This window comes from Ictidomys tridecemlineatus, chromosome 10, assembly GCF_052094955.1.
Source record: "Ictidomys tridecemlineatus isolate mIctTri1 chromosome 10, mIctTri1.hap1, whole genome shotgun sequence".
NCBI classification, from domain to species: domain Eukaryota; kingdom Metazoa; phylum Chordata; class Mammalia; order Rodentia; family Sciuridae; genus Ictidomys; species Ictidomys tridecemlineatus.
The window spans coordinates 113,802,182-113,829,725 of NC_135486.1; the positions used below are offsets into that span (position 1 = coordinate 113,802,182).

General features: G+C 35.8%; 1 protein-coding gene and 1 pseudogene across 5 annotated transcripts in view; both read right to left on the reverse strand.

Moving 5' to 3' along the window:
• Positions 1-3,316: 3,316 nt before the first annotated feature.
• LOC101972073 (cytochrome P450 3A9) overlaps positions 3,317-27,544 on the reverse strand; it is a 373,151-nt gene continuing 348,923 nt past the window's right edge. For all 4 annotated transcript variants that reach the window (XM_078024745.1, XM_078024739.1, XM_078024742.1 and 1 more), the window contains one exon: positions 3,317-4,722. In XM_078024745.1, coding sequence (XP_077880871.1) covers positions 4,627-4,722 — 96 coding nt within the window. In that variant the 3' untranslated portion in view covers positions 3,317-4,626. The remainder of the gene's footprint in view (positions 4,723-27,544) is intronic.
• LOC144364743 (cytochrome P450 3A12-like) lies at positions 5,517-27,051 on the reverse strand (annotated as a pseudogene). Its single transcript, XR_013427179.1, has 9 exons — positions 26,980-27,051; positions 24,987-25,080; positions 23,888-23,940; positions 22,275-22,374; positions 19,835-19,948; positions 19,490-19,578; positions 18,652-18,800; positions 7,424-7,549; positions 5,517-5,844 (listed from the first exon to the last, which is right to left on the reverse strand). The product of XR_013427179.1 is annotated as a cytochrome P450 3A12-like (transcript).

Here is a 27,544-nt window from a genome sequence, read left to right on the forward strand (position 1 = left end):
AAAGGGGAGAGAAGAGATAGTGAATGCACTGGGGACAAAAGTGAAGCAAATTATATTTTATTTTTGTATGTTTACATCAAAACAAATCCTACTATTATATATAAAACACACAAATAGAATAATTAAAAACTGACATCAATATCAATAGGCTAATCTGTGCTTAGGACTAAAATATATTATGTTCCAGGTCTTAACCAATGCATTGGCCCATTTATTGATTGGATTATTTGTTTTTTGTTTTTAAGGATTTTTGAGTTCTTTATATATCCTAGATATTAATGCTCTATCAATGTGTAGGTGGTTATAAATTTGCTCCCATTCTATAGGCTCTCCATTCACCTCATTGATAAGAAGCTTTTCCGTTTAAATCCATCCCATTTATTCATTCTTGATTTTATTTCTTGGACTATGGGAGTCTTATTTAGGAATCCAGGGCCTAATCCAACATGATGAAGATTTGAACCTTCTTTTGTCTATTAGGTAGAGTGTCTCTAGTTTAATTCCTAGGTCCTTGATCCACTTTGCTTTGAGTTTTGTGCATGGGGAGAGACAGGGTTTTAATTTCATTTTGTTCCATGTTGATTTCCAGTTACCCTCGCCCCAGTTTTTAAAAAGGCTATCTTTTCTCCAATATATTTTTGGCTCCTTCGTCTAGTATGAGATAACTACATTTATATGGGTTTGTCTCTGTGTCCTCTATTCTGTACCATTGGTACCAATACCATACTGTTTTGGTTACTATTGCTCTATAGTTTAGTTTACGTTCTGCTATAATGATGCCACCTTTCTTTACTCTTCTTGGTAAAGTTTGCTTTATGTATTCTTGGTCTCTTATTTTTCCAGATGAGTTTCATGATTGCTTTTTTATTTCTATGAGGAATGTCATAGGAATTTTGATTGGGATTGCATGAAATATGTATAGTGCTTTTGGCAGTATAATCATTTTGAAAATATTAATTCTGTCTGTCCAGGAGCATGGGAGGATCTTTCATCTTCTGAGGTTTTCTTTAATTTTTTTAGTGTTCTGTAGTTTTATTTTAGAGGTCTTTCACCTCTTTCATTAAGTCAATTCCCAAGTATTTTATTTATTTATTTATTTTGAGGATATTGTAAAAGGGGTGATTTTCCTTGTTTCTCTTTTAGATGATTTGTCACCGATGTAAGGATTTATGGGTATTGATTTTACATCCTGATACTTTGCTGAATTCATTCATTAGTTCTTTAATTTTTCTGGTGGAATTTTTTGGATTTTCTAGGTACACAATCATGTTGTTGTAAAACAGTGATAGTTTGAGTTTTTCTGTTCTTATCTATATCTATTTAATTTCTTTCATCTATCTAATTTCTTTGGCTAGATTTTCAAAAACTATGTAAAATAGAAGTGGCAAAAGAAGGCATCCTTGTCTTCTTACAAATTTTAGAGGGAATGTATTCAATTTTTCTCCATTTAGAATGATGTTAGCCTGTGGCTTAGCATAGATAACTTTTACAGTATTGAAAATATTCCTGTTATCCCTAGTTTTTCTAGTGTTTTGAACATAAAGGCGTGATGTATTTTGTATTTTCTGCATCTATTGAGATGATCATATGATTCTTATCTTTAAGTATATTGATGTAATAAATTACATTTTATAATGAATAAAGTCTATTGACGTGATTAGTATTGCCTTCATAGTGTCCCAGAGATTTTGATATGTTGCGTCACTGTACTCATTTACCTCTAAGAATTTTTTAAATTATTTTAGATTTTTTGAGTAGTTGTACATGGACATCATGTCTATTTTACTTATTTTCATAAGCAGTTCTAAGAATCAAACCCAGAGCCTTACATATGCTAGGTAAGCACTCTGCCACTGAGCCACAACCTCTAATAATTTTTAATCTCCTCTTTGATGTCATTCACAACCCATTGTTCATTCAATAGCATAATATTTCCTCTCCAGGTTTTGGAGTATCTTTTATTTTTTATTTTATCATTGATTTCTAATTTTATTTCATTATAATCTGATAGAACGCAGGGTAGTATCTCTACTTCTTTGTATTTGGTAAGAGTTGCTTTGTGGCATAATATGGTCTATTTCAGAGAAGAATCTATGTGCTGGGGAGAAGAAAGTGTATTCACTCATTGGTGGATGAAATATTCTTTATATGTCTGTTAAGTCTAAGTTCTTGATAGTATCATTGAGTTCTATAATTTCTTTGTTTAGCTTTTGTTTGGAAGATCTACCCAGTGGTGAAAGAGGCATGTTAAAGTCATCCAGAAATTCTTTACTGTGGTCTATTTGACTCTTGAAATTGGGCTCACAGGTAGTAATGACAGCTGTTACAGAGCTGTTCCTCTTTTAGCTGCCCAGACTCAATGTCTACCCATTTAATTAATCATCTATTCACCAACAATCATTCCTTCTCTGACATTTCATCAACTGCGCTTTTCATGGATTCTATTATTGTAGTATCTTGGTGTGTTTTTTCATGTTGTCTATGTGTCTTCTTTTCTTGCACTGCAAATCTGAGTTATTACAGTTTCTACCCTATAATCTTATAATGACCCTGAAGATTACTTATACCTCACCTTGGTTTTGGACTTCTAGTCCCCAGTCAATGTCCCATGATAAATGCTACTGCAAATAAATGTGGTGGTGGCAATAGTGGAGATAACTCAAGATAGCTTTGAAGTTGTGTCATAATGGATACAACTACTTTCAGAGATGGGGCTAAAAATGTGGGCCTTACAGTGGCTTTGGGTGGCCTATTCTGAGATGCAGCTGCCTCCAACCCCTACCTATTGTCCAAAGGTGGAGGCTATTGGATGGGGAGGGCTATGGAGATGCTTACAGGGGCCCAAGATGGAGGTGGGATAGGCCTGGGTACACCTGGGACACCTTCCTCCATTTTTTGAATGTGTCCTTCCATTGCATTTTGCACGAAAAGGTGTTAAAGGTTCAGTTTGGACTTTCCCAATTTTTAACCTGGAATCGGTCTTTTATCTAACTATCCCTGTTTCCTATAGTGAAATATCTTATTTTTATTCAAGAATCTGATCACCAAGACTGATCCACTGGTCTTTGCTATTAAAATGTCACTGTTACCCAGTCCCATTAGTGCAGACAAGTATGAATTTAAATTTCTTCATTCAAACACTCAAATAAACACACACACACACACACACACACACATACAGACACACAAATACACTTGTTTCTCTATTTTTCTATCTGGAAAAGCATGAATTCACAGTGATACATTCCATTTCAGTCATCCTTCACAGCTCTTGTTCCAGTTTTCTTTCCTGAACCAGAGAGTCACTTTACCAACATTTCCTATGAAAACTGAATTTTATTGTCCTTGATGTTTTTACTTTTTAAACAATATCTCTTCATACAGCTAAATTCCATTCATCCTATTCTAAAACCACATGCCCTCTTTAGCTCACCGGGGTGTTTTTTACCCTATTTTGTCAACGAGTGTTTATGACAGGCTACCTGTGTCTGTGGAGCCCATCTTGGGTTGCTTGGGCTCCCATACACAGGCAGGCTGTCCCTTCTGAGGACACCTTTCCAATTGTATCTCATATCTGACTTGAAGCCACCATTATTCACTCCTCCACCACAAAGTGTTCCTTCACATTGCTGGACCACATCTAATGGCATTAGGAGTGAATTATTCAGTAAAGGAAAGGGAAGTAAAGGGAAGGAAGATATGGGACAGGAATAAGATGAAAAAAATCTTGTGTACCTTTTGATATCAGTTGAATCTGAGGAGCCCTGCTGTAAAAATGATTGACTATCAACTATTTTCTAATTCAATGCTTATTGTGCTTGTTATCACGTTGGGAATTGAAGATGGACTACAAATATGATTTTTGCTTTCCAGAATCAATAAGAGAGAGAGAATGGGAATATGAAATCTAAACTAGAGATACAGTAATAACTACCTCAGTAGAGTGTTACAAATTATGTGTTTCAAAAATTGCAGAAGGACAATATAAATATACTTTTCCAGCAATGCAAAAATTCACAGTGGGTTAACTGTATCTATCTTACTATTTAATTTGAATTTCTGAAAAAGCTCTATGTATTTAGTGATTATGAGGATCAAAAGATTGAGTTTTGACTTTCACTGATTCAGTACTATATATCCCCTTAAATGGCCATAGAGGCTTCAGATAAATTTTATAAGGATATTTTTATTGACTTTCTCATTATAAAACTTATCACAGCATACTTCAAAGAACGCATCATATATCAATGTCACTAAAAAAGCCACCAAAACCACCCTCATTTTCACTAAAAATTGTTGACAAATTTGGTGATAATTGTTGATTTTCTGATCAGAGATCAGGAGGAGGTGCCAGTACTAACTGGCAGTGAGAGGAGAGAGACCATTAGACCCAGAAAGGGTGAGTGGCACTGAGATTGGCACATACTTTCCATCACAAATTAGATAATATTCCTCTGCACAGACCCTGAGCAAGGTCAGCAAAGGTTCTTCATCTCTTATCATTTATCAATTGAGGAATATAGAGTCTACCTTCATTTTGAGTTTTCTTCACAAAATAAATTTTTGTTCTCTGATGTTCTGTGTCCCTGTCTCCAAAAAGAATCATTCAAAAATCCTTTGGGAAGTTCAGGCTCCACTAATTGTCGTATCTCTGCACAAAACCTTCAGAATAATGGGATTTTCAGGTTGAAGAATTTCTAGGTTGCCTAATTTCAGAGGAATCTGTAACATATAGCCAAACACATAGAGAATGAATCACAATGAATGAAACAACAGCAACCACAGCAGCAAAGTAGAGAAGATACATTAAGTACAGCCATGCTTTACAAACATGAAAACTACTTATAGTATCATGTATCTTGAACTCCTCCTACTCCTTCTATAAATGTGTCATAATGGGATAGTAAACTTATTCATTTATGTGAAAAATTATTTTATGAATATCTCTTATACAAGGCCTGAGACAAAATGAGATTGACTTATTCACTTTATTGATAAAATTGTAAATAAAGAACTGGAGTTGTGGCTTAGTGGTAGAGCATTTCCCTAGCATGTGAGAAACTGGGTTTGATTCTCAGCACCACATATAAATACATAAGGTCCATCAACTAAACAAAAAGTGATTTTAAAAAAATTGTAAATTAAAAAAAATGTTTCAAAAATTTAAAATAGAATACTACACATTAAGGCAAACTTTTAGAGAACCCTAAGGAAATTTTAGAAAAACGCTAAAAAAATCTGTGGACTTTATGTGATAGAAGTGTGTCAATACAGGTTCCTGAACTGTGACAAATATAACTCTCTTGCGGTGGATATTAAGAGTGAAGCAGTGTATTCAAGACTACATGGAGAACCTCTATGTTTTCAGTTAAATATTGTTATGGATAAATAATTTATCAGAATAAACAGAAGCTACTTTTTAAACAATCACAAGGAAAGGTAATAGAATAATAGAGGACTCAAGAGCCTACACAAAAGGGATAACAGTGGACAAATAAGGAAGAAATTGAGCATCAAATAAAAATATTAAGAAAATAAGTTGAATAAAATACTATGCTAGTGAAAGAAATACTTGTTTATATCAGCTTAAACATTAAATATGGCTCTAGGTGTCTTTCCAGAAAGTTCCTCAGGCTACTGTATATAATATCCAATCATGGCCTTTCTGCAACTTGGTAGAAAAGCTGTTATTCCCGGGAAACCTGCTGAACATTTCAAGAACAACTTTTCCCACTGAGTTTCCCCATCAGTAGACAAGGTATCAACCTTAGTTATTTTTATGAGACTCCACATCTTTGGAATTCTGAGAATTTATCATAAGCTGAAGAAAATCCACCCAATGCTAGAAACAGAGAGATTTCAAATATAGAGTGTTAATTATTAAGTCAGAAATAAATTAAGAGTGCAGAACTTATCTACCCTTCTGGGACTATGATTTCTTTTAGTACAGAAGTCCAGTTGGAGTTTCCTAAGTCATCAGTGAAGAAAAGTATCCATCTACAAACTTTGGAGAGTAGGACGTTTCCCTGAGTGAAAACTGGCTGTGGTGTCCAACAGCTACTGGTCTTTTCTCTCCCTGCTTGTGAGCTCTGTGGATTCTGAACACAGCCTCCTGGCCAGAGAGTGGTTGGCTTTGCCTCCTGTTACATTTGTTTGCTCATGGGGAAGTCATGGACTGCAATATTTTGTTTTACTGCCTTAATTTTTCACTAAAGATGCCACAGATTAATCTCCTGCCATTTATAGAGCTTATCATTAGATTTTGGGCAAGCTTCTTGAAAGATCCAATCATGCTTGGAGCTATGAACTTGTACTGACACCTGGGGGGCCCATACTGGCTCCCTGGCCTGCACACATCCTTGTGCTGGCCTTTGTACATGAAACAAAACCTTCACCTAAAGAACCCATGCCTGCTCCATTAGGGGCCAGACAGTACCTGCTACACTGAGGATGCCTTCTGTGGAGAATTTGTAAAGTGAGAGGTTTATAAATTCAATGATTCTTTGTCAATATAAAATCTGATAAAATTAAAGCACCAGGGAAAAATATTATGTTGAAATTTTATCTATTGAAGAGATGGGATAAAATAAAAATTTTTTCCTCTATTTAAAGAATCATTTCAACTAATATATAAAAACATTAAGCTATACACATATTAACAAGGTACTTGATTAATTTGATATATATGCTGTTTGATGTTTATGTCAGTTTAGACACATCTTTAATTGCATTTATCATTTACTGATAATGGATATTTCCAAAATCTACTTGGCTCAATTAAGAGGAACAATTTTAAAATAGTGCAGCAATAAACATGGGAGTACATATCTCTCTTTGACATACTGATTTCACTTTCTGTGGCTAGATAACCAGTAGTGAGATTGCTGGATCATATGATGGGCCTGTATTTTATTTCTGAGGGCCCTCCAGACAATTTTCCATAAAGGCTGTCCTAATTTACATTTTACTCAACAATGTACAAGGACTCATTTTTCAGAGTATTTGGGACTTTTTCTATCAGCAATATTTATGCCTTGACAAACTAAATTCCATGCCCATCATTTAATTGTAAATGTTTTCTCTTTGGTTCACTATTTTTTCAATATTTAAAATATATAATTTTATTTATTTTAATCTTTTCATTAGTTTTTTTGGTTATGTATGAGAGTAGAGTCCATTTTGACGTTATTATAAAAGCTTGGAATACATCTTACTCTAAGTTCCCTCTCTGATTCATTCTTGTATCTCAATTACCAGATGCTAAATTCTTTATTCTTCCCAAATGAAAACCCTCTATTACTCTCAACTAAGAGTTCTGCATCTACCTTTTAAAAATATACAAAGAAGTATGGAAGTCAAACACCCATAGGAAAATAAGTTATCAAAAATGAACGTCCTCTGTAACCACCACTGGAGTTAATCTGTTGTTTCTCTTGAAGGTGACTTTCTTTTATTCTGTTTATAGCTTTCTTTAAAACATTTGTGACATCCTTTGGAAATAGAGAGATATTCATTGCCTCATAAATCAAAGTAATGAATGGAAATATTGCTGAAGGGGAAAGAAAAAACAAAGGACACTTCAGTAAAAAATGTAAAATTTACCTGGAGCAATTACATCTTTTCTACTGATCAGAAAAGTGGAAGTCATAAGGGTTCCTAAAAAGGAACTGTTCCTGTTAGGACCACTGATTGGGCTCCAGGCCCCTGGCTGAGCAAGAGGAGGCCATATATAGGGCCAGCATCATAGAAGTGATATCAGTGGCCCCTTGTGCTTGTGTGGAGTGACCAAAGAAGAAAGATGAAAACCCTGACCCATTTCCTATTTATGTACTTGAATAGAGTGTTTTTGTATAGAACTAGGCTTTATTCTTGGACTGTGATTAATCATGCTCTTCAAGAAAGGGCAGTCAGGATGGGATAAAGAGATTCGATCACAGGAGGAATCCAGAAGGCATTATCAATATTCACCTAAATAAACAGTGGATGAAAAAAGAAATATAAAGTAATATAGATAAAATACTAAAAAGAAAAAAGAAGGAATAATATATTAAACTCACGGACAGAAAAAAAAAGCCATTATTGTGTAGCAGAAAATTGTTATGTATTAAATAAAAACAAAGATCACAAATGAACAATCAAACTTCACACAATAAATCATGAAAAAAAGAAGAACAAATTAAACGTAAAGAAAACAGAAGGAAGAAAATATTAAGGACCACAGTGAAAGCTAATCAAAGAAAAAATAATGTCAATAGAAGAAATTAATAAAAACAAATGCAATTAATTGAAAAATATCACCAATGTTGCCACAATAATAGCTACACTGAGCCAGAAATAGAAAGACTACAGTTATTAGTATTCAAAATTAAAAATGAGAAATACTGACATTATGAACATAGAAAGAAGTATAAAGATATTTTAACATTCAGATTATCACAACAACTATACAAATTACATAACTTAAATAAAATGGAAAAATTCCTAGGAAAACACAAACAACAGAATCTGACACAAAAAGTAATAGACAAATACATAGACATACAGCACATAATGAGATTAAAATATAAATTAAGAACTTTTCTACAAAGAGCAGCTCAGGTCCAGATGTTCCATGGACAATTCCACCAAACATTCAAAGAACTAATACAAATTCTTTACTTCACAAAATTTCATAGAAATATCTAGTATTTTCTAATATAGAATACAGTGAACACTTGTAAAAGATCCTAAAATGCCCATGTTAACCTAATCATAAGACTTAACACAAAGATAACACAGGACAGCTACAAACTGACATATCTTATAATTATGGATGCAAACTCTCAACTAGTATTAGCAAATTAAAACAAGCATCATATAAAAAGAATTATATACAACAAAAAAAACAGATTTGGAGGTCAGGAAAAATGGTGTATCAGCAGAACTCACAATAACCCAGCAGTCCCTGGAGACTGAATTAAAACAACAGTTCTGTGGGGAGATGGGAAGACTGTGGGAAAATGATAGCAAGCAACCCAGAAAACTAAAAATCAGGTGAAATCCAAAAATATCAACTTCTAGAATACAAAGAGATTTAATTCATGGGATAGATGGCAGCAGTTCTGGGTGTGCATTGGTTCCATGGGGGAGAGGAAGCTCCTACCCAATGGGCTCAAATTACTCCCACCCAGTTTATAATGAATGGTGCTGCTGTCCAACAAAATCATCATCTAAGAAGAAAATAAGCTCATGAGAGCTATCTCAACAGAGAGACCAGGCACTCTCCAGCAGAGAGTAAAAATGGGAAAGGGGAATCAGCTAAAGACATTCTCTGTTAGTACTTCCTGGGAGGGAGACTAGGAATCCCTGCCATTTACCCTTGCTTTTCATGTTTCACTCATTTTTTACTTTTTGCTCCTTTTTGTATTGTTTCTGTTATATTTTCTTTTTGAATACCAAGAAAAATGGCCACCTAATCCTTAACTTTTACTGTACTGGTGCGTGTCCAGATCATGCATCAATCTGGACACAGGAGTGGGACTACAACACAGAAAAGGAGAAGCTTTGTGAGGCAAGCTGCAGCTTTCTGACAGTCTGCAGAGTAAAGGGTGAAGGGCACTTTCATTTGAAATTGGCAATCTGACCTTGGCTGGCAGGAGATGAAAAAAGGACAGATCAGGGTCAGGTTGAAAACCCTGGGCCTGTGATAGCATCCCACAGCACCTGTGCCACCTCCCCAAGCTCCAGACGGTCTGAGGGATGGAGGGAAACATTTCACACACACAACCCAGCACAGGGACTCAGGCTTTCTGAAGAAGGGGTGTGAGACACCCAGATCCTGTGCTGATTCTCTTTGTTTTCTAGAAGTTGACCAACAACCCTACCACACTCACATTCCCACCCCAGTCACAAGAAAAAATCCATTTTTAAAGTGAAGTCTGCTCTGAATCATACAATACTCCCACAGCAGATGCTGCCAGGCAGAGGGGTCAGAACTCAGCACACAGACTCCTCTATCAAGTTTGACCAGCTTGGGCCAGAGCTGAAAACAGACAAACAGCATGACATTGGTGTCACATAAAATCCTTCATAACTGGGAGATTCTAAAATCAAAACCCCACAAACAAATGTCTGCAAATTTAAAGCTTCAACAGGAATAAAACTGAAGCTCTATGAGTGGTCTTGCATTCACTATTGGAGATAAACTCCCAGTGTCTTCTCATTATGTATTTTTTAGAATTCATATAATTTTATTTATTTTTAGAATGAAATGGATCCCATGTCAATTCTGCTTCTCTTTCACCTCCACTTCATTCTCCTGTGCTTCATGTTTTCTCTCCTCCCTCCCCCAATTTTTTTTATTTTTCTTTTTATTTTCTTTATGCTTTATCCTTCTAATACAGTTTGGCATACTATATTGCTAATGCTTAAGCTTTTCCACCTGCTCTATATTATTCCTCACTTACTTTTATCTTTGGTTAATAGAGTTGCAGAGCTCATTATTAATAAATGTTATAGTATATGTTGATACATGATTTGCTACTAAGTTATTACTGTTACTGGCACTTATTTTTTGAAAGTGGTACTTGTTCTTGAGCCCAAGACTGATTACATTGATTAGATGTGTTAAAGTTAAGATATATCTTCATATTGGGGATTAAAATTATGAAATAAATATTCATGAAACTCCCCCACATACATGAGCAAAAGGAATCTATCTCAACATATACACAAATAAAGAACCTCAGAAAATAGGCTGTCATCCTGTCTCCAAAAGCTTATTATCCTCCAATACTAAATTCACAGATATTGCAGTTGATGAAATCCCAAGCAAATAATTTTAAAAGTTTATTGTTAACATTATCAATAAACTAAGACATGATCTAAGGAATGAACTCTGGGTGAGAACACAGGGTGTGAAAGATATTCCAAAAAGACCAAAGAAATTTGAGAAATAAAAATCTCAATAAATCAAATAAAAATTTAGCTGAATTCTTGCAAATATATTTAGGTCACCTGGAAGATAAAACTTCACACTTGAAACATATAAACCTCAGTCAGCATTAAGGGAAACAAGAGGAAACCATGATCAGAATATCCATGAGCTCTGGGATGACATAAAGGGGGCATATAATTCACCACAGTGAATTTATTTTTGCATATCCATAATGCATTGATTAAAAATAATGATAAATAAATAGAATAAAGACCAGTAGACTAAAGGAAAGGGAAGAGGTTAGAGGGAGAGGAGAGGGACAGGAGAAGTACTAGAGACTGAATTAGAGCAAATTATATTCTATGCTTGTATAATTATTTCAGAACGAAGCTCAATATTATGTGTAATTATAATGCACTGGTCAAAAATTAAAAACACTGAAGTAGCAAAAAATAGGAAAAAATTCCTTCAACATCATTAATGTCATATATGAGAATCCCAAACAGTGTATGGACAAGAAAAAAACAAAAAGCATTTTCTTTAAAATAAGGAATAAGACAAAGATGTCCACTGTCACCACTCTTAGTCAATATATCAACTGAAATATTTGAGCAATGAGGCCAAAGAATGAAATAAAAGGAATAGGAAAAAGAGAAGTCAAATTATTATTCTTTACAAAAGATGTGATCTTAAAATTCAAAGACAAAAAAACTGACAAAATAATCGTAGTGTTGATAAGAAATAATCTCACGTTTCTATGATTCAAAGAATTTTGAGAAAGGTGCCATGACAGTGAAATATGGAAAAACCACTTTTTTCAATAAATGCTTTTGGTTCATCTGGACAGAGACACGCAGAATATTAAAGTTGGGCCCTGAATTCATACTGTAAAAAACATCCAACTAAAAATGGACCAAAGATGTAAACATAAAATTAAACCAACTCTTAGAAAAAGAGAAAGAAATTACACCTTTACAATTTTAGATCTGGAGTCTAAGATTGTGAAACCAAAAAAAGGGAATAAAAACACAAAAATTTGGGCTGAGGATATGGCTCAAGCAGTAGCGCACTCGCCTGGCATGCATGCGGACTGGGTTCGATCCTCATCACCACATACAAACAAAGATGTTGTGTCCACCAAAAACTAAAAAATAAATATTAAAAAATTCTCTCTCTTTAAAGAAACACAAAAATTATATGCTATAAATATAAAAAGATAGTACTTCCAAATATACAATCAAAAAGTCAAACCAGGGGGCTGGAGATGTGGCTCAAGCGGTAGCACACTCGCCTGGTATGCGTGCGACCCAGGTTTGAGCCTCAGCACCACATACCAACAAAGATGTTGTGTCCGCCGAGAACTGAAAAATAAATATTAAAAATTCTCTCTCTCTCTCTCTCTCTCTCTCTCTCTCTCTCTCTCTCTCTCTCTCTCCTCTCTCACTCTCTCTTTAAAAAAAAAGTAAAACCAGACCTGTAGATGAGGAGAAAAAAATTGCAAAACACATCACATCATGAATCTGTATCCAGAATAAAGAAATCTTACAACTCGCCTACAAACAGAAATACAATTGTGACTTGAAAAGACCTTTATAGAAAGAAGACATAAAAATAGCTCAACTTGTTCAAATTATTAGTTTATAGAAATTAAAATGAAACCCACAATGAGATGCCACAATACACACCAGAAGGATAGCTAGAAACAAAACAATGGGAAATAGTAAGTGTTGGACAGGATAGAGAGAAACAGCAGCCCTTGTGCATCCCAGGTGGGAACTTGAGATGGGTATGGCTTTTGTGAAAAACATACTGACAGTTACTTTATTAGGTAAACATTAAATTGCTATACAAGGCAGCACTCCCTAGTAAATACATATACCCCCAAACAATGGAACATCTACATTAATCAAACTCTTATCAATTTCAAGAGTAAAATAGACCACAACACAATGATAATGGATGAGGAACTAATACCAATACTTTCCAAGCTATTTCAGGAAATAGAAAAAGAGGGAGAACTTCCAAATTCATTCTATGAGGTCAACAACACCCTGATTCTGAAACCAGACAAAGACACTTCAAAGAAAGAAAACTACAGACCAATATATCTAATGAACCTAGATGCAAAAATCCTCAATAAAATTCTGGTGAATCAGATACAAAAACATATCAAAAAAAATTGTGCACCATGATCAAGTAGGATTCCCTGGGATGCAAGGCTGTTTCAATATATGGAAATCAATAAATGTTATTCACCACATCAAAGACTTAAAAATAAGAACCATATGATCATATCAATAGATGCGGAAAAAGCATTTGACAAAGTACAGCATCCCTTTATGTTCAAAACTCTAGAAAAACTAGGGATAACAGGATCATACCTCAAAATTGTAAAAGCAATCTATGATAAGCCAAAGGTCAGCATCATTCTGAATGGAGAAAAATTGAAAGCATTCCCTCTAAGATCTGTTGCAAGACAGGGATGCCCTCTCTCACCACTTCTGTTCAACATAGTCCTCAAAACACTGTCCAGAGCAATTAGAAAGACGAGAGAAATTAAAGGCATAAAAATAGGAAAAGTAAAACTTAAATTATCACTATTTGCAGATGACATGATTCTATACCTAGAAGACTCAAAAGGGTCTACAAAGAAACTACTAGAACTAATAAATGAATTCAGCAAATTGGCAGGATATAAAATCAACATGCATAAATCAAATGCATTCCTGTATATCAGCGACACATCCTCTGAAATGGAAATGAGGACAACCACTCCATTCACAATATCCTCAAAAATAATAAAATACTTGGGAATCAACCTAACAAAAGAGGTGAAAGATTTATACAATGAAAACTACAGAACTCTAAAGAGAGAAATTGAAGAAGATCTTAGAAGATGGAAAAATATACCTTGTTCATGAATAGGCAGAACTAACATCATCAAAATGGCGATATTACCAAAAGTTCTCTATAGGTTTAATGCAATGCCAATCAAAATCCAAATGGCATTTCTTGTAGAAATAGAGAAAGCAATCATGAAATTTATATGAAAAAATAAAAGACCCAGAATAGCAAAAACAATGCTAAGCAGGAAGTGTGAATCAGGTGGTATAGCGATACCAGACTTCAAACTATACTACAGAGCAATAGTAACAAAAACAGTATGGTACTGGTACCAAAACAGGCGGGTGGACCAATGGTACAGAATAGAAGACACAGAAACCAACCAACAAAACTACAACTTTCTTATATTTGATAAATGGGGCTAAAAGCATGCAATGGAGGAAGGATAGCATCTTCAACAAATGGTGCTGAGAAAACTGGAAATCCATATGCAACAAAATGAAACTAAATTTTTTTCTCTCGCCATGCACAAAAGTTAATTCAAAATGGATCAAGGAGCTTGATATCAAATCAGAGACACGGCATCTGATAGAAGAAAAATTTGGCTACGACCTACATACTGTGGGGTCGGGCTCCAAATTCCTCAATAGGACACTCATAGGACAAGAGTTAACATCTAGAATCAACAAATGGGACTTACTCAAACTAAAAAGTTTTTTCTCAGCAAAAGAAACAATAAGAGAGGTAAATAGGAAGCCTCCATCATGGGAACAAATCTTTACTCCTCACACTTCAGATAGAGCCCTAATATCCAGAGTATATAAAGAACTCAAAAAATTAGACAATAAGATAACAAATAACCCAATCAACAAATGGGCCAAAAACCTGAACAGACACTTCTCAGAGGAGGACATACAATCAATCAACAAGTACATGAAAAAATGCTCACCATCTCTAGCAATCAGAGAAATGCAAATCAAAACCACCCTAAGATACCATCTAACTCCAGTAAGATTGGCAGCCATTATGAAGTCAAACAACAATAAGTGTTGGCGAGGATATGGGGAAAAGGGTACACTTGTACACTGCTGGTGGGACTGCAAAATGGTGAGGCTAATTTGGAAAGCAGTATGGAGATTTCTAGGAAAGCTGAGTATGGATCCACCATTTGACCCAGCTATTGCCCTTCTCGGACTATTTCCTGAGGACATTAAAAGAGCGCACTATAGGGATATGGCCACATCAATGATTATGGCGGCATAATTTACAATAGCTAGACTGTGGAACCAACCTAGATGCCCTTCAGTAGATGAATGGATAAAAAAATGTGGCATCTATAAACAATGGAGTATTATGCAGCACTAAGAAATGACAAAATCATAGAATTTTCAGGGAAATGGATGGCATTAGAGCAGATTATGCTAAGTGAACCTAGCCAAGCCCTGAAAAACAAATGCCAAATGTCTTTTTTGATATAAAGAGTGCAACTAAGAACAGAATAGGAGGGAAGAGCATGAGGAAAAGACTAACATTAAACAAAGATGAATGGGGGAAGAGAAAGGGAGAGAGAAGGGAAAGCATATGGAAATGGTAGGAGACCTTCAATGATACACAAAATTACAAGAGGTTATGAGGGGCAAGGGGAGGGAGAAAAAAAGAGAGAATTGAACAACAGCAGAGGAGGTAGAGAGAAAAGATGGGAGGGGTGGGGAGGGGAGGGGGGATAGTAGGGGATAGGAAAGGTAGCAGAATACAACAGTCACTAATATGCCATTATGTAAAAATGTGAGTATGTAACAGATGTGATTCTGCAATCTGTATTTGGGGTAAAAATGGGAGTTCAAAACCCAATTGAGTCAAATGTATGAAAGATGATATATCATGAGCTCTGTAATGTTTTGAACAATCAATAAAAAAAAACAAACAAACAAAAAAACGAAATGTAAAATTGATTGGATTAAGAGACACCAAGGATTAAGAAGAATATGGATGGGTCATGAAGGTGTGTCTAAGAATAATTAGCATGTAAGATGGCCAACTGGAATGCAGACCCTACCTAAGTGTGGGCAACATTGACCAATAGGATAATGGCTTAAATGGAATAAAAGTTGGAAGAAAAAAGAAGCAACAGCATATGCAAGCTCCATTCTTCTTGAACAGATTCTTGATTGCTGCTGCAATCATTGGATTCTTGCTTCTTCAGTCTTCCAATACAGACTCTGACAGTGATTATCCAGAAGGCTTAGATCTCAGACTAGGGTAGCACCTCTTGTCTGGAGATTCAGCCTCTTGGACCTTTGTACCTGGAGCTAGAGTCTCTCTTGTTCTTGATTACCATGGTGTGAGCTGTTTCTCTCTGCCACCCCTACCAGCCAAGAAATTCAGCCTCACTTTGAGCCCCAAAGAATACATAGGCCTTCAATGGACTAAGGTGTCTGAAACCATGAGCACTCAAATAAACTTTTCCTCCCCTAAAAAAAAAAAAAAACGAAAAAGACCCCCGACCAGACAGATTCTCACAAGTTCTTCAAAGGAAACCTAATACCAATATTCCTAAAATTATTCCATGAAATAGTAAAAGAGGGAACACTTCCAAACTCATTCTATGAGGCCAGTATCACCCTGCTTCCAAAAACAGCCAAAGACACATCAATAAAAGAAAATTTTAGACCATTACCTCTAATGAACATATATGTAAACATTCTCAATTAAATTCTGGCAAATCCCATACTACCAGAAGTGTTTTACACATTTAATGGAATCCCTATTAAAATCCCAGTGACATTCTTCATAGAAATAGAAAAAGCCATTGTAAAATGTGTTTCAAAAAATGAGAGACCCAGAATAGCTAAAGCAATCCTTAGCAAGAAAAGGGAAGCAGGAGGCATCACAATACCAGAACTTAAACTATACTACAGAGCTATAGTAATAAAAAGGCATGATATCTGCACCAAAATAAACTTGTTGACCAATGGTACAGAATAGAGGACACAGAGACGAACTGACATGAATATGTTTATATTATACCAGATAAAGGTGACAAAAGCATTCACTGAAGAAAAGAGCCTATTCAATAAATGGTGCTGGCAAAATTGGAAATCCATATTGGCACCAAAATAGATTCGTAGACCAATGGTACAGAACAAAAGATATAGAGACAAACCTACACGAATACAGTTATTTCATACTAGACAAAGGTGAGAAAAACATTCATTGGAAAAAAAAATGGTCGTTTCAACAAATGATGCAGGGAAAACTGGAAATCCATATGTAGGAAAATAAAATTAAGCCACTATCTCTAATCATGCACAAAAATTAATTCATTATGAATGAAGCACCTAGGAATTAGGCCAGAGACCTTGCACTTAATAGAAGAAAAAGTAGGCCAAAATTTTGATTATCTTGGATTAGATTCTGACTTACATAACAAGACTCCTAAAGTGCAAAAAATAAAATCAAGAATCAATAAATGGGATAGATTTAAACTAAAAAGCTTTTTCTCAACAAAAGAAACGATAAGGTGAAGAGAAAGCCTAAAGAATGGGAGCGATTTTTTACAGTGTACACATCATATAGAGCACTAATCTCCAGGATATATAAAGAACTCAAAAAATTAACACCAAGGAAACAAATAACCCAATCAATAAATAGCATATGTAACTGAACAGACACTTCTCAGAAGAAGCTATACAATTGGTCAACAAATATATGAAGAACGTTTTAACTTCTCTAGTAAATAAAATGCAAATCAAAACTCCTTTCAAGATTTCATCTCACTTCTCTCAGAATGTCAGTTATGAAGAAAATAAGCAAAAATGTATATTGGTGAGTATGTGGGAGAAAAGGCGTACTCTTACATTGCTGCTGGGAATGCAAATTGATGCAACCAATATGGAAAGAAGTATGGAGATTCCTCAAAAAAGTTGGAATGGAACCACCATTTGACCCAGCTATCCCACTCTTCAGTTTATATCCAAAGGACTTAAAATCAGCATACCACAGGGACACAGCCAAATCAATGTTCATATCAGCTGAATTCACAATAGCTAAACTGTGGAACCAACCTGGATGCCTTTCAGTAGATGAATGAATAAAGAAAATATAGTGCATATACCAATGGCATATTATTCAGCATTAAAACAGAATAAAATCATGAAATTTTCAGGTAAATGGATGGATTTGGAGAATACAATACTCAATGAAGTAACCCAATCCCAAAAAACCTAAGGCCAAATATTTTCTCTCATAATTGGTTGTTGATCCGTAATGGGGTGGTCATTAGAGGAATGGAGGAACTTCGGAGAGGGCAAAGGAAAGAAAAGGGAAGGGAAGGGTTATGGGTATAGGAATGATGGTGGAATAATATGGACATCATTACCCTAGGTACATGTATGATGACACAAATGGTGTGAATCTACTTTATGTAGAAGTACAGAAATGGAAACTTGCACTCCATTTGTGTATTATGTAGTTAAATGAATTCTGCTGTCATGCATAACTAATCAGAACAAATAAATAAATAATTTCTTTCAAAAAAGGAATGAAGTACTCACACATGCTTCAGGATGGAAGCATTCGAAAACATAATGATAAATGAAAGAAGTCAGACATGACTTTTAGGATTCCATTAATAGAAAATTCACAGTATCCGCAAATCTATAGAGTCAGAAAATAGATTCATGGTTGCTTAGGCTTGGGGAATAGAGAGTTAATAATGAATGATAGCCTTCTTCTGAGTTGATAAATGGTCACTAGTGATGGCTGCATATATCTTTGTACTTAAAACCATTTAATTGTATAAGTTAAGTGGGGTAATCCAAAGGTATTTAATTATGTATCAATAACACTCTTATTTAAAAAGAGAATGAATGAATAACATGGTAGTTCCATACTTATTGAGAAGAGCAAAGGGTCAAAGAAATCAAGTAATAGGAGTCTCTTGACTTTCTCCACAAAGGGATCTTGTGGGTTATTTAGAGAATCAATGTTCACTCCAAATGATGTAGCAGTGATCACATCAATGCTGTAGGCCCCAAAGATGCTGAATAGAGAAAGATATAGAAAGTTAAAACCAGTGCCTCTTCCCAATCCTTCCACTACACATGCAGCAAGGAGTAGGAGTAAGTTCATGTGCCCAAGCAAGACAAGCAGAGAGCCACACACTGTCAACAGTTATCTGCTGGACCATCAGATGAGTCTATGATCACTTCACACTGACCAAGAGGTCTTTATGAGTTTCAAATGAGGTCCTGCCCTTGTGCTAGGAGTCATGGGGAAGTGAGGTGACTTATACTCACCTCTGAACTCAAGAAGTTCACCATACAGGGATAAGATCCATAATCAGACAAACTACAGTAGCACAAATAGAATGTAAATAATGACAGTTGTATACAAACTGAGCTTCAGCAGGACAAAGGTGGAATAACTGAGTCTTCTTAGAGGGCTCAAAAAGGTGACCGTGACCTTGACAGTATTTTGTCTTCTAGTATATCCAAAGTCATAAATAGCAGCCAAACAAACTTTGGTGGATACAGGAGAGATCCTTTCTCCCCCAGCTGCCCTGTCTCCTCCTGGGAGCAGCCCTTTCTTAGATGAGAAGTTGGAGTTGTGAATCCAAACTTGCTTTTGTCTGCTCATTATACAAGCTCAACATTTGGAATGCGTTCTGTGGCAGGAAGTTGGAGGGGCTCCTGCTGGAGCTTGGAATGCCAGAGCTGCCCTGCTACTTACTCTTTCAAGTTGATAAACTTGCCCTTCTCTGATTCCAGTCTCATGTTTTTCACCAGCACATCTCCATACTGCTTAATGATGAGGAACATCTATGCACAAAACACAAAATCACACACAGTTAAGTGAGAGACTCAGTCCCCAAGGTTATGGTTTCCCAGGATAAAGAAGTATAAGACATTTATAATGAATCTTACTATATCTCTTCTAAAACATAAAGACAAAAGAACATTTTTAGGAAGTTCAAATTTAGAGAACTATCCCTTTAAAAGGGACTACTATCTATCTCATTTTTTTTACCTATCCCCAGGTTTCTTCTCTAAGTTTTCAATTAAAATTCCTCCTTACCTCCTTGAGTTTTCCACTGGTGAAGATTGGAGATAGCAGTGTTCTTATTCTCTTCCACTCTTTATCCTCAGATAAGGAGACGACTTTTTCCATAAATCCCTTTGGACAAAGATTCTAGCACCCAAAGGAAAAGAGATTTTGTCCTACATAAATTTTGAGGTCTCCACAGTTGCAAAAGTTGTTAAATTAGTATCATTTATTAAAAAAAAATGTTTAGTGACTGCCTACTAGGTAGCTGGCCCTATGTCAGACACTCAGTAATATTTATTCCAAGTGACATAACCTCCTGAGAGTTTGAAAGAGATACACAGGTACCTCACGCCACTTTTAGACTTTATATTCCAACCTTTGTTTAGATGCAAAATTTCCACTTGGTTGGAAACTTTTTCCAGGGGAATAGACAGGAAGAAGACCTAAGAAGACATAGTACAAACTCCAGGGCTATGCAGAGCAGAAATGGGTTGGTGACAGATATCAGATGTTCTTGGTCAACTGTATGTTACCTAAGATCAGTTCTGTCTTTACTTGCATTTATGGCATAAGCGTCTTGATAAAAGGGTGCTTAGGTATGATAATTTTAAAAATAATAATATTTGAAACTTAAAGGATTTGGAATATAAGTGTAATACAGGAAAAAAACACAAGTTTTTAATGGAAGTTGTTTCAGTATTTTCTAAAAGGGCAGAGGAGAAAGGAAGATAATTCTATTTTTCACCTGGGTGCTAGACTTCCAAAGTAAAACCCTTGAAATTTAGTTCTGTCATCTAAAATATATTTGTGTGTTAAAATGCATGTTTCCATCCAGGCACAGTGGTGCATGCCTGAAATCCCAGAAGCTCAGGAATCTGAGACAGGAGGATCACAAGTTCAAAGCCAGCCTTAGCAATGTTGAGGTGCTAAGCAACTCAGTGAGACCCTGTCTCTAAATAAAGTACAACATAGGACCAGGAATTTGGCTCAGTGGTCTAGTGTCCCTGAGTTCAATCCCCAGTACCCCACTACTACCAAAAAATGTATTCTTCCAGAACTCATTCACTGTAAACATTTAGGGGATTAGGAGCAGAGGGAAGCTTCTTCAACTTGACAGAGATTCTACAAAAAACAACTTTCAGCTAACAATGCACATACTGGTAGCAAACTGAATGCTTTCTCCCAAGCATCAGGAAATAATTCAACAATGTCTGCTCAGTCATACACAGAAAGACAAGTAAAAACGTTCATCTGAGTGTAGATTAGTGATATATCTATATATATCTATCTATATCTATATCTATCTATCTATCTATATCTATATCTATCTATCTATATATCTATATATATATATATATATATATATATATATATATATGTTGGGAAGGGATATGTAGAAGGCAAGTAAATAGAGGCTGGATTTGAGTAATGTGCAATATATGCATGTATTGAAGATTGCAGCAAATCCAATTATCATGCACAATTATCATATATTAATCAAAGTTTTTAAATTTTGGTTTGAACCCCAGGTCTTGTGCCTGCAGGGTAAGCACTCTACCAACTGAGCTATGTCCCTAGCCATCAAAGTTTTTAAAAAGTGAAGATAGAGATTGTATGGGAATCCACACACACACATTAGCCTCGTCTAAAATTGGGGTAAACTTTGGAAAATTAAAGTCTATATCCTTCAAAAGAAATGTTCACTCTTATGGCTATTATTCAACCTCACACTGGAACTCCCAGCTGATGTCAGAGGAAAAGAAAAACAAATAAATAAAAGAAATACAGATAGGATTTTCCATATTTATAGGTGCAATCTTCGTCCAATGTGGTCACCACACAAGAAATCAGGCACATTTCTAAGGTTAATGAAAATTGGTGAAAACACATTAAAAACACAATCTAAATCAACACAAATTTAGGCATGTTATACATTTGGACAGAGCTGCACACTCATTCATATAGGCGCACAAAACGGAAAAATGAAAATAAAAAACCTAGATTGTATTAATTTCCTATTAATATAGGAACAAGAACTTAATAAATTTATAGTCATGTAAAAATTATCATTGGGTAAAACAGAATAAATTATACATGAAAATGCCTGGCAATTTTGTTTGGCAAGGAATGCCCTCTGAATTTGTAAATATCTCAGGATAAAAATTGAGTTAATAAATTAAATAAATAAATAAATAATGTCACTTTGGATTAGACAAAGGGAAACAAAGAGAAAGGTTAGGGGATTGGAATAGGAAAGAATGTAGAATTAATCAGACAGAACTTTCCTATGTTTATATGTGAATACACAACTAGTGAAACTCCACATTATGCAGAAACACAAGGATGGATGTTGTACTTCATGTATGTATAATATGTCAAAATACATTCTAGAGTCATGTATAACTAAAAAGAACAAATAAAAACTTAAAAATATAAATAAATGTTATAATGTTGAAAAGTGAGTGCTTACCCGCCGGTTGGTGAAGACAGAATGATATTTTTTGATGAGCACTGTTTTGATAATGCTGGGCTCTGTAGTAGCCAAAACAGGTTGTGAACCATTAAACAGGCTGTGTTGGGAAAGCAAAGCTAATTAAATCGAACAGGCCAGATTCTGCAGCAGGAATCCAGACTTTGATCCTGATGTTACTTATTCTACCTGCCTACTCCTACAATACATAGCAATATGAAGTTCTGTTTCGGGATTCTTAATAGCATAAAGGGTAATGTAGGTAAAGTAGGTAGGAAGAGAAACTTAGATACAAAATACACCTTCTAAGAGATAATAATTAGAAATAGCATTGGAACAATGGTTAAATCTAGATGGTGAATATAATAGTATTGCCTATGGTACTTTCCATAACTTATTTATTTGCTTGTTTATGTCCTTGTTTTGTTATTTTTTTTAATTACAGGTGGACAGAAGCCTTTATTTGTCTATTTTTATGTGGTGCTAAGGATCAAACCCAGTGCCTCATTGTTCTATGCAAGTGCTCTGCCACTGAGCTACAGGCTCAACCCATAGTCTTCACAACTTTTTACATGGAAAAATATAGGTTTGTGAAAAATTGAAGGCAGATAATTGACTAACATCTCACAATTACTAAGTTTTGCAAGTGTAGCTGAAATGGGGCCTTTGGAGATCCAGTGGGGCATGTTGTGTCCTTGAAACAGATGGTATCTATGGGCCATGTCAACTGAGCAGAACACTCTGGCCAGGCCTGTGGCTTTCTGGGGATTGATGAGAAAATATGGAGATGAAAAGTCAAAGTCTTCTACCACTATTTTTAGTGTAGAGCAAAATGATTACACCTCATCTATGGCTCCCACCAAACCCTCACCAGCTCTGAAAGGGAATAGTTGCTATAGTTAACTGAGGCCACCCTCCAATATAAACCCCATCAATCCACCAGGGAACTCACTGGTGGAGCTACATCCTATGTCTGGTCTTAACATCAAATGGGCGAAGGAGAGGAAGAGATGCTTCATTAAAAAGTCAACACTGAAAATTTAAAAAATGGCATATGAGCAACAATAATTATGACAATTAAAAAGAAGAAAGAAAGTAAAGGAAATGAAAAAAGCTTAGCAGAAATGGTTTCCCATCTGCTTTAGAGTATCTCCTAGCCTTTTGTTCAAAAGCATACATTGAATCTGAAATTTAAATAAGGGAATTTTGTCTTTAAATTAAAAGGAAATCAGTGAACAAAAGAGATGATGCCATAGATTTATAAGCCCATGATTTTTTTAAAGTTCTCAAATAATACATTTTATTCATCTAAAGGATTAAGAAAGAAAGAAAAATGGGGAAGATAGGAATAGCCAGACGTTGGACACAAAGTAAGGCTGGAGACTCTGGGTCATCAAAAGTAGGAGAAAAGCCAAAACATGCAACATACTCAACCTAAGTCAGACTGTAGACCCAGACTCCTGGTGACATGCAGGATCACTGGCAGGACAATCCTCCAAGGACTTTGCAGCACAGAAGGTTGCATCTCAAAAGTTCTGAGCTGAGGTTGTCCTCATGCGTTGGGGCACCACATCATAACAAGTCTACCAACAAGCAATTTCCAGAATAATCACCCAAATGTTTTTCCATACTTTTTATAACATTCTGTGTAAAAATTAGACACACCCTAGGAAAAACAACAAAATGAAATTACATTATTGTTGGAAATTACTGACATTGCATCAAATGACCCAAATCCCATGAAATCAGACTTGATGTTCCTAACAGGTGGTTAGAGAAAAGCTCTTATTCAGAGGCTTCTGAGGAGAAAAGAGAAAATATGCAATATTTGAAATGAAACATGTAAAGTCACTTGAATTTTCTCTAAGTATTATACATGATCTACCAATTACCCTTATCAATGAATACAACATGCTTCTCTTCTGCATTATTTGTCTGCTTGTGTTTTCTCAGAAATACTGGGACCTTCTGAATTATCACCTCCATAGGCACATGAGAAACCCCAGGGTGAGGAAAAATGAGTGCATTACAGGGCCATGCATGATCTTTCATCTCCTCATCAAGTATGATTTTAATTTATCTCATGTTTTCTGGTAGAATTCTGATAGAATTAGGGAGTAAAGATGCCAGAAAACTCTTTTAACCTAGGAGATTCATGTTCTCACAATCATGTTGTTGAGTAAGTAAGTGACATAGTGAGCAAATAAAAGTTAATTTGCCTTCCTGTTTTGGGGCTTAACTTGGAAGAGGGGAGATGCTAACTCTCTGCACATAGTACACAGATAGTTAGACACTGGCTGTGAGTTTTCATCATAGAAACTAAGCAATTAATCTTCCTCATGCTAAGTTTTATTTGTAATATTTTAACTCTGCAAATAAAGTATCCCAGAGGTATGAGTGTATCTTCCTAGAATCTGCACTGAGGAAAAAAAGAAAACACTGTGAGGATGCTCATAGTCTGAACAGAAAGTCCACAGCTTACACTGTTGATGTGCCAGAGTCCTGAGCTCATTAACATAAGTGAACCTGACACAATGAGGAGTTGTAAACAGAGCCCCAGGGTAAACCTGACTGTGCTTTGGATGGGCCCTCACACAGTTTCTGAAGCTTGAAATCTCAAAACTTCTTTCATGGAGCTAAATTTCTACTGATGAAACTAAGGAAGTATTTGCAACCAAAAGAGGCAAAACAGGGAGCTCAAATGATACTCACCCAGCGATAATTAAGAAGAGTTCCCCAAAAAGGCAGAGGTGTTGGCCCTGGAATTCCCAGCTTTTTAAAATATCCATGTGAATAGGATCCATATCTAAAAAGTGGAAGAGAAATCCAGGTAAAGGGATTGTGACTGTGTGTACATAGTGGCTCATGAGTCACTGATTCAAGAATGGGAACAGTGAAGCCAGGCAGGTAACATGTAGGCCCTAAATAACAACAAAAACTCCAATGGCCCTAATTACATCTGCTCATTATCTCCTCTCTCACATTCCCTGAGAGACCACAAGTCATAATAATTAGCTCAAAGCAGCTGATTATTGTTAAGTTTCATCATTAGGCTCCGAATGCTACAGTTAATATTTGATATAAGTCCTCAAACATGAGTTTGAAAACTCCTGAGTCATTCAGATTAGATTTCTTCCAGGTCATTTCACTCACTGGTGTCAGTTTAGGAAGTTGACTTGATGCCATCATGTTGGCCCTCTAGTGGCCTCCAGTGGGGGCCATTTCCACTCTGGGACTTCTTAACTGAGAAGACAGGAGTATTCTCCCACTTTTTCATAACTCCCATCTGGATGCATTTTATTGCATCCCTGGTCCACATTTTCCTTACTCATCTGATGTAAGAGATTAAGAACACTGGAATATGGGGAAAATATTGAGTAAGAATAACCAGCTGGGCAGGTATATTTAAAGAAACGTGCAATCTACATCATGAATGTATGTATTAGATTAATATTCCTTCAATTTTTCAAAAAAGATGAGGTCAGTTTTAAACAGGTTGGTTTTCACAAATACAGAATCCAAGGGTCCTATTTTGACCTTCAGAAGTAATGTGAGGAACTTACCTCAAAGAAATTGTACTATTGAGCAGAATAAAATTTAAACATTTTCATTAATTTTAAAATGCCACTGGAGGGAAAATAGATGCAACAAAAGCCTGAATACTACCCTTTACTTTAATTGTTACAACCAGGTTTATATTTTCTATTTTCACTTCATTATGAATACCTAGTCTTGTAAATGTGGATTTAAGATGGAAGTCAAAGGTCACCTTGGGGCAATGTCTTCTACCTCAGCCATAAATAACTGCTCTCTTACCCTGCTCCATGAAACCAGGAATCCCACTATTTTAAAAGAACATTTTTATAGTTGTAGGCGGACACAATACATTTATTTTATTTATTTATATTTTTGTGGTGCTGAGGATTGAACTCAGTGCCTCACATATGCCAGATGAGCTCTCTACCAGTGAGCCACAATCCCAAATCAGAATTCCAACTATTTAAAGGAATTCTTCTACTAGATGGTTTTATTCATGCTCCTGTACTGGAATTTCATAAGCAAATATTTAAAATACAAAATTGGCTTGGAAACTTCTGTCTCTTGAAGCTGTCATTAGATTTCAAATTAAGGGAGAAATAAATCTCTACACTTATGCTAACTTAAGGCATAAAAGTTCCAAATTTCTCCCAGGTCTTTGCTCAATAGTTTTATCATTCAGAAGTACTTGCATATTGCAGAGTGGAGGATTTGATTTTTTAGAGGGAGGGCTGTTCCAGTGAAAGGGAAGAGAACAGAGGGAAGAACTGAATATGAGCCTGTGGTAGCACCTGGGATGCACTTGGTGTATTTTACAAATGGTGCTGGGACGTGGGAAAAAGGAGCAGGAACCACCTGTTCCACAGGAGAGAAGCTCCTACACATCTCTTGTAGCGCACATAGAACACAAAAGATAAACAATGACACAAAAACTTGTGAAGACCTCTCTATGCCCCCAGAATTCTGAAAGTTTGCAAAGTGTGCATCACTTTTCAGAAGGTGTCCAGTTGTTCGTAATCTTCATCTACTGAACTCTTCTCGTTGATTAATCAGGGTTTAAACTTAGACTCACTCTGAAGTTCATCCTCTAAATCAAATCATATCGCTAAATCTCCTAGTCACAGATATGGATGGTTTCAAGAGAAGACAAACTGGGACAGTTACTCACAGATAGAGGAGCACCAGGCTGATTCTCAAGAGAACCCAGGTTTTACATGGAAAAGTTTGGGATCAGGTCCATCACTACTTTCCTTCCAGATATGTGATCTAGAAGTGCCAAGCTTGCCTTCTGTGAGCAGGTGTGATTCAATGAAGTCAGACTGGCATATGCTGGAAAAGGAGGTGGGGCTGAGTGTTCAACCAATAAGAAGAACTATTGGTGCTCCAGCCACTATTGAAGAAGCCAGGTGCCCTCTCCTTCTTGGCAGTTGGCAGTGAGACATGGGGACATGCCTATTTTGATCTTTGAGTTCAGATTTTATAAAAAATTATCAATAAAAACTTCAATGGTGCTGGGATTGTGGCTCAGTGGTCAAGTGCTCATGAGTCACTGGGTTCAAACTTCAACACCACATAAAAATGAAATAAAGATATTATGCCTACATACAATTTAAAAATAAATATGTTTTCTAAGATCTTTGATCAGTGTTATCATTATGCCCAAATGTTATTGTTTCTTATCAGAAACTCAAGTGAAACATTAGAATTAAATGTCCTCTAGTCCACTTTATTCT